The sequence below is a fragment of the Montipora foliosa genome, chromosome 9 (genome assembly GCF_036669935.1).
Source record: "Montipora foliosa isolate CH-2021 chromosome 9, ASM3666993v2, whole genome shotgun sequence".
NCBI lineage: Eukaryota > Metazoa > Cnidaria > Anthozoa > Scleractinia > Acroporidae > Montipora > Montipora foliosa.
In genome coordinates this window covers 10,009,371-10,017,825 of record NC_090877.1, presented here as the reverse complement: position 1 = coordinate 10,017,825, position 8,455 = coordinate 10,009,371, and the positions used below count along the sequence as shown (strand labels likewise).

The window sequence follows — 8,455 nt, the reverse complement described above, 5'->3', positions numbered from 1 at the left end:
AAACAAAAAAATACTGTATCCTTGTTATATATATATGTTCACGTTGTCGTCAAAATCTAAAATTTGGTGATTTCACGTTGTTGTTTTGTGGAGTACGGCAGAGAAATGCACGGAAATTCGTGTTGCACGTGCAGCACGAGTATTTTTCCTTTTTTAACCAATGATATTCCTTTGTGGAGTTGCCGTAGCCGTAGCAAGTGGGGAATTTAAGAAACGACGACGGCTACGACTACGACAACGCCACAAAGCAATAATATCATTGGTTAAAAGAGCATAAATAATCGATCAGCACGTGCAGCACGGATTTTAGCAAGTATGTTTGCAGTCCTCTGCATAACGACGACGTGAAATCACCAAATTTGAAGTTTTGACGACAACATAAGCATGCAACAGAGAATCCTTCATTCTCTGTTGTGACTTTGAAACCGCTCGTACCGATTTATTTTTAGGATACTTTGCCCACATTGTACGACGCGAACTAGACTGAAAAATCGCGAAAGACTTACGATAGAGCCAAGTTATATTTTGAGGTAACTTTTCAGCCTGAGTGGGATTTTCATTTTCAATTCTCATGACCATTTTTACGGAACCTTACGTAATGATGGTAAATTTTTACCGAAACGGAAGAGTTGTGACCTGTGCCGGAAAAAGCAAAGTACAGCCTTTTTTTTCGCATATCGTAACAGGAAACATTAGGAATTATCAATGAAAATATTAAGCAATTTGCACTTTGATTTTGTTAGTTAATGTACAATACTCTCAAGAGCTGCAGGATTTTGTTTGGCCAAACAAATGCCCAATACCCAACTATGCGACAAATTCAGCGCCGCTTTGTTTGCGGTTAAGATTTTTGGTCTCTTGTGGAAATTAAATATTGTTTGTTTAGTTTAGTAAAAGGGATACACCCATCTGAGGTGAAATATCTGTTTTGCGGCCCGTTTGTGGAGTAAGTGGATAAAAAGTTTTAAAACGTGAAAGCTGGCTGGCTTTTGCCCGCGGATGTAAAAACTTGGCTACAAGTATGTTAAATGTATGCTCTCCTAATAAACTTATACATTTATCGCGGGCTTTGGGTCCCAAAATCAACACTTGTGGTTTCCTTTTGACCTTTTAAATATGATGAACTTCCACTTCACCTAAAACAATTTCATTCCAGGACTAGTATTATTCAAGTAGTACTCATTGGTGAAAAAAGATTTCTAATTTCTCGTACTTAAATACAATTATATGAGACAATATGTTTAAAAGAGAAGCTGGCTAATCTACAGTGAATGTATAGGAAATAAAAATGTTCAATGCCCGGAAGAGTCAGTTGATGTTCGTGTAACGGTGGAAACGCCACAAGCCAAGATTGCTCGTGATGCATTTATTAGTTCCTTCTCGTTTTTTAAAGAGTCAATATTCCAAATTACCCTCTGAATGGTTGTGAATTTTTCTGAATTTCGATAATTTCATTTCTGCACACACACCCCGCGAAAAAATTCCCGCAAAAATGTTTTTGTAGTTTCCGTTGCTCCCCGCGATTCCTATTATTATGCGATTGTTGTTAATTCCAGATCTTGACAGAAAATGAGCTATAGATTAACTTGCCGGTGTGGAACAGATCTCACAGTGTTGCGGCTGGGTTTTTACTCCACGAAATTCCAGATCCAACGAAAATGAAATCAAAGCGGTCATAAAATCTATATAATTCGATATATCACACGTTTATCCCTTGAATGAAATTCAAAGTCAAACTATCTGACTCCACCCAATCTACTTCCACACGCGGGATTACCCGAAATCATCTTGCATTGTAGTCGTTTTGTGTCCCGCGATTAGACATGAAAGCCAGTAACTGACTCGTCTTTATGGCTCGTGCGAAGTGATGAGCCATGGATTTGGTTGTGTTATATAATAACTTCCGTTCATTTAAATGGTTTATTTCAGTAACTTAAGCGATGAACACTTGAACCATCGTACGATTACATTTATCAGGAAAGCTCAAAGTTAATTTAATTAAAACACAAATTTCGTGCTCTTTTTAACAAGTTCAACTTTGGTATAGTTCTTATGTCTTTTAAAAAAAAAACGACGTCTTAATTGTGAATCAACAGTTCTAGCCTCCAGGGTCAAGCCGGTTCGATTTCGGATTGGGAAAAATACGGTCGAATTTCATGGAATATTTCGTCTTTGGCGTTCGAGAATAAACTCCTGATGGACTTTGAACATTAACTCTAATGGTGTTTCAACAAAGGCTCTAAAAATTTCAATCACAGCAAATTGTTACAGATGTTAAAATTATCCAGAATAATTGTCAGAGAATGCTATATTTCTATTGACTATATTATTTGAAATCTTTGTGTTTCCGTGTGCATTTTATAATATATATGTGCATGTCTTCAAAGTTTAACCATTTGTTATCTTGAAATCTTAATAAAATATGATTTGTCTGGCGAAAACGATTAACTAAATGAGTAGAGTAAATACAAAGGAAAGGATGTAGTGTAGCCAGTAAACATACTAAGGAGCGGGTTAATTCCACAAAGTTAGCTTTAGGGAAACTTTTTCAGACAGTGAGCATCAGTGAACATCCACGCTCTTGTTCCAATCCAGTCACGATTTCAAGAAATAAAGGGAACTAGCGAACTATTGTAAATCGACAATAATTTGTGGAACAGAAATCCGGAGCAAATTATATCTTTTGATGATTTAAATTATTCCTTGAAAAACGTTTGACTGCTTCCTTGCTATTTGTTTGTGAGCTACTCGCTCTAAAGCACTCTTAAGGAACAAAATAAGTTTTACCTATCATGTAATATATTTGGTATTATTTATTCCCCGCAGACGACGACTTCCCTTTTATTGCTGTTCCCTCGGAATCTTTGAAAGTATTCTGGCCATCAGTCTCCTGCTGAGGAAAATGGAAAAGATCTGTTTTATGTCAGCTAGTAAAAAAATCCCATTCCTCAAGAATAATCCACGCGATTTGACCAGGGCATCATAGGTGCTAATTTAACGTCTAGGCTGTTTCCTTCTGGAAAGTTCTTATAAAACGATATTTAAACTGAAAATTATATCATGTGTGTGTGTGTGTGTTGTGTGCATTAATTAACTAATCCCCAGCTTTTCATTTCTTTCTGCCAGATGGATCAGGACATTGAAGCTGCATGGACATTTTCTTTTTCAAATAAACTTCTAGGCTCGAGTATGAAAATTCAAGCATTTTATCGTTTTTCTTAGCTGGGTTCGACAAGGCCCAGTCATTCTGACACTTCGGGGTCTCAGTGATAAAATCATGTGTCAGCTTGAGCAGAACTTAGTGTGTTGTGTGGATGATGTTTCCGATCATTTGGTGCCTCTTAAAAACATTGGAACTGGATGGTTTCCAAGTGCAGTGCAGTTTCTCTTTGAAGCGTTGGGATGTACGAGTTATAGAAATGACTGACACAGCACAAACGCTTCTAGGATCGAGTCATACTAAGTACGGCACAGTAATTTGGCCTAAATTCCATAAGGTCAGTGCTACACGAGAAAAACAGGGTGTAACTGTACTTTCAGGGGCATTCTATAAAGAGCAAGGATATAATAATACACGCAGGCTATTTGCTCTTTGCTAGTAGAAGGGTTTGTTTTGTCGAGCACATTTGAGGGTTTGTTTACAAACATGCAGTACGTGCCGGCAAGAGGGTGCGAGTCATAATATTTAACGCCTACACAATCGCGGAGCTCATCGTTCAGATAATACCGGAGTAGGCGACTTAATCCAAGAGTTGTTTTCAGCTTTACAAAGGAAATATCAAAAAAGTTTTTTGCCAAAACAAAGCCTGGAAAGTAATCCCTAAAGACTATTTACCGGAAGTCCACCCGCGTTCTTTTCTTCCAATGTACGTGGAGGACGTCAATGGAAGGCACGTTCTGAGGAAAACTAAGCAAACATAACCACCATCATCAGCGCCCAACAATTTCCTTGTTTGAAAATATTTGATATACAAAGAAATTGGTTAAGTTGCTCCACTGTAACTATAAACCACTGGGAACGTTTTTGGCATCATTCAAGTGATTGACTACATTGTACGTTGTATCTTTCTCTCAGATAAAAGGGAAAAAAATAAAAGTACGATCATGTGCATTGACAACACGCTATCCAGGAAAGTGGTTTAAATATGGAAAGGTTGCGACAAGAGGATTGACCTCAACGGGTTAGAGTAAATCTTTATGACACGAGCCCCCAAAGAGAAGAAAAACTTGAAGGCACGCAGACTGATGTGCGTTAATACATTTCCAAATTGTAATTTTCCCTTGAAAATGACAGAGCAATGTCCTAAGAGCTGTTCTTTTAGTTCTCAAGCTGTGAGCTTATGTGCCCCTCAGGCCGCTAATAACGCCCGTTCGGACACGATACGATCACTTATAAAAAGGCAGACTCGGTGTATAAGATTTCGGAAGTTTAAGTAATTACTAAATTAGCGCTAACAAATGTTTGAAGAATACACAGCGCGACTGGTGACATTTCACACGCTGCAGGGATCAAAAATTATCTCGCACAACTGAGTTCTCGTCATTTTTCTTTGGTGTAGCTTTATCTTATCACTGTTGATTCACCATCTGCTTGTCAATTTATCGATGAATTTTACTCTGCATGTACAAGATACCGATAACTTTGCGATGCCTAACGCATTTCCATCGATCTGTGTAGGATTATATTCCCGTCTGGTGCCGGTCTGACCTTTCGTGTTCCTTTCAACATCGTTTTGTGGAACCTTTCGATGTCGCGTAATGCGAATGCCAACATCCTTTGAAGCCTACGATGTCCCTTATTTCATCAAAATCTCACTTGAGCACCTTAAACACTTTCTTTTTGTTATTTTATGCTTGCATGATCCTTTTGTTATTTCGTGACTCGGTTACACAAGAGCATGTCACCATTGAAAGCTGGGAAAGGCAGCCTTCATTAACAGCTCCCATGTTGCGACGAGGCAGGCGAACTTTCAAGAAATCCAGAAGCCTTGCTGCCTTTGACACATGAGCCGTCACATAAGTTATCTTAATGGAAAGTCAAATTATTGGCGTATTTACTTTCCAAACGTCGAGACATGCGAAAGTTTTGAACTCAAATATAATTAAGCGAGTCCTTTTCGTTCCTTGTACCACCTAGCTCACCCTTTCCTGTTATTTTCCTGTTTTTTATTTCGCTCCGTATGCTAATTTCCCGCACGCCCGTCTCTGTTTCATTTTCGTGGTCCTACGCAAAAAATCTGCCCATACAAAATGTTCTGCTTTCGATCGAGCTATTTAGATTTCACATTCCATTTTGAAACAGTAAAATATCAGCCAAACATGATACTGTAAGTGGATCAGTCGCTTGAGCGACGCATTTGATAGTTGTCGTGCGAGCGCAAAATTTACGCGAGCCTTTTCTTTCAACATGTTGATAGTAAACACGAATCATCACTGATATGTCAAACGCGCACGGATTTCTTCACAAAGAGCGAAACCCACTTTGCTGTCGCTCGAGACAAAAAGGAAATGAACTATTGGGAATGAAATTTTCTCTAGGCGTAAGCGTTACACACCGTATGCCACATGACTTTCGGCCAATAACGGAGTTTTGGTTAATGGTTATCAACACACCTACGTATCAGGGGTGTTATGCTTCCCAAAGCCACTACATGATTGGTTGCGGTTATGGAGCCGACCAATGACAGAACAATGTAACAAAATACACCGTCTCGCTTCATTGGCCAGAATATTATTATATCTCTGTTTTGAACAACCATACGCCAATATACGAATTGGCACGAAGTTCGATTTTTTCGCTTCGGGGAAGTTGCGGTACTAAAATGACAGAAGAAACGAACGCTGAAATCATTAAACCTGACCAGACTCAACCGAAGAACATGGATTTGAGCAGCGCGATAGCAACTGCAGTGAACCATGTTTTGGATGGCTATGATTGGTCTCTGATTCCATTGCCTGTGAGAGTGAACGGCGGACATAAACACAAACCTCACGTTAAAAGACCAATGAATGCCTTTATGGTTTGGGCACAAGCTGCTCGGAGGAAGCTAGCCGATCAATATCCACATCTTCACAATGCAGAACTGAGCAAGACGCTAGGAAAACTGTGGAAAATGCTCAAGGATGCTGAAAAGAAACCCTTTATTGAGGAAGCTGAGCGGCTTAGATTGAAGCACAAAAGAGAGCACCCTGATTATAAATATCAACCCCGGCGAAAGAAGCAAAAAGGCAACGGAGGGGCAGACCAACCAGAGGCAACTATTTCGGCTGATGATCTCTTGAAAGTGCTCAAAGGCGATCCACAGGTGGTTGCAAAATCAGCGAGCCGCGATAGCAGCTGTGCGAGTCCTGACAGCAGTTTGAGCGAGGAGGCAAGCAGCCCTGAGTCGAGCAGCCCGGCTACGTCGCCTCCTACCACTCCGCTGCCTGCAGTTAAGGTTGAGGGGGGATCGAAATGCTCCGAGGCGAACTTACAAGATTCCGAGATCCAAGTACAGCCCTCTCCCACATTTCCACTTAAGAAATCTGAATGTGGCAGTGTTGCGACTTCTACCAACAGTGGCAGCAACGGTGCGATCGATTTTCACGTCGAAATGGGCGACCTGACAACAGATCTTATGGTAGATACGACCGAGTTTGATCAATACTTGCACTCATACACACAGCCAATGCAGATACCCTCGCCTCCATCTGTCACCTATTCCTCGCACGGAGGCTATACACAGACTACTCACGGTGCTTCAAGGTTCGCATCGAACAGTAACCCCGTCACATCCAGTTACACCGAGTTTATGGAGCAGCTACAAAAGCTGCCGTCTTCTTATCCACCGAACCAAGTTGCTCCTTCAGCACTTCACCAAAGAAACCAACCAGAAAATGGTGCCTATCCATTCTCTTTTAGCGACCCAGCCGAGGTAGCTAATGGTAGCACTTCGCGATCCTTTACAATCGCCAGCGTTCCCCCCATTGCTATTCCTGCGTCTTCGCCAGCGACCGGAGTGCAGAATCCTCAGAGCTCTCCATCAAGATTACACACTCTCATGTGGAAGTAAGTTATTTACTACGGTCACGAACATTTTAGAAACTTTAGCTCCTATGGAGCTCGAATTTTAAATTGTTGCTTTAGCAGCATTACGCTTTCAAGGGGAATACAAAACTTTATATCTTGTTTCTGATTTTTACAGAAAGCTGACATTCAACGCGATACACTTCATAGCAGTTATGTTGCTTGTCAAAAATTTCATGTTCTGCCGCTCGAGTCAAATTTCATGCTGAATATTATTGCACAAAGCACGAAAAAAGTAACACTCATCCTCTTGAAGCCATATCTTTTAATTTTTCGAGCAGGAGTGACTCGCTTTTTTTAAGTTCAACAATTTTGAAGTTCAGGACAAAAATATTTACAGATGTTGCTTCTTGCGAAATAGTTAAGTTAACAATATAAATAGAAACGAGATCCTAGGTACTCCTGCAATTGTTGCCGTTTAGCATTTATGTGCTGGCTTGCCAAAGGAAACTGTGATTTATCACACTTAGATCGTCATGTAAATAATTAATGAATAGAGATGATAACTTTTGTAAACTCCTTTTGGCTTTAAAAGTAAAGGATTTATTGCTTCAATTTTGCTTCGAATCGAATTTTTGTAACGTGGCGTTTATATTTGTGGCTAAATAAAACTATTTTTAGTGAGAAAAAGCTTGTGTGTATTTGTGTTCCTGACCCACAGCGACGTTTGAAGGCCTGAGCTGTCGACGTCTTGAGATTTTACCTGTCACAGTTGATCGATTTTTTGACGAACATTGAACCTACAAGGGAAATATATGTTTTAGCATTGTACATGAGATGAATCTGCTCCAAAAGCCAAACAAATACTTGATGGGACTTCAGAGGCGTGGAACCTCAAATTTTGGCATAGAAACAAATTGAATATACCCCCAAAATTGCATAACCCACAAAACAGATGCCATGATTGCATATGAAGTGTTCATTGGCCACAAAACGCTTGAAGCTACGTGCTCGCATTTGCATTAATGCAAGTATGAATGCAGAATATACACAATACAAAGTTTCAACAAAACACGATGGCATAATACTTTGCTGGAGTTAAAAAATTCGAGTTCCGTTTTTCTCCTTAATATCCGTTGAAAGACGATATCTGACAACGGATGCAGAGGTGAACTTGTGTCAGGGATATTATGAGCAGATATTGATGAAGACCTCTGCTTCTGTCCACTCCATGTTGTTGAAAGATAAGCGGGCCGTTTTACTAATTTGCATTTACAAAGCACTAACAAACGCAAAGATTTGAGTTAAACCGAAAGAAAAAAAGCTGAAATACTAATCTTTTCATGGGGGAAGCGAATTTAAGCAGCCTATCATCGTTAAGCTAAGCGGGTTGTGGTTTTTCCATTGAACACTGAACCGGAAGGGACTGCCGAAACACTGTAAATTTGA

The 8,455-nt window shown here is 39.9% G+C and overlaps 1 protein-coding gene and 1 long non-coding RNA gene across 4 annotated transcripts in view; one reads left to right on the top strand and one right to left on the bottom strand.

Moving 5' to 3' along the window:
- Positions 1-2,065: 2,065 nt before the first annotated feature.
- The window catches only part of LOC137970886 (uncharacterized), a 26,277-nt gene continuing 19,887 nt past the window's right edge, over positions 2,066-8,455 (bottom strand). The window contains exons 4-5 of one of the 3 annotated variants that reach the window (XR_011116887.1): positions 3,836-3,907; positions 2,066-2,913 (exon numbers count right to left, since the gene is read on the bottom strand). This is a non-coding gene — a long non-coding RNA (uncharacterized lncRNA). The remainder of the gene's footprint in view (positions 2,914-3,835; positions 3,908-8,455) is intronic. The other 2 variants (XR_011116885.1, XR_011116886.1) reach the window with 2 other exon arrangements.
- On the top strand, positions 5,745-7,696 carry LOC137970885 (transcription factor SOX-9-like). The gene has a single exon (XM_068817522.1). It carries the CDS (start codon positions 5,823-5,825, stop codon positions 7,050-7,052), a length of 1,230 nt encoding a protein of 409 aa, XP_068673623.1. The 5' UTR covers positions 5,745-5,822; the 3' UTR covers positions 7,053-7,696.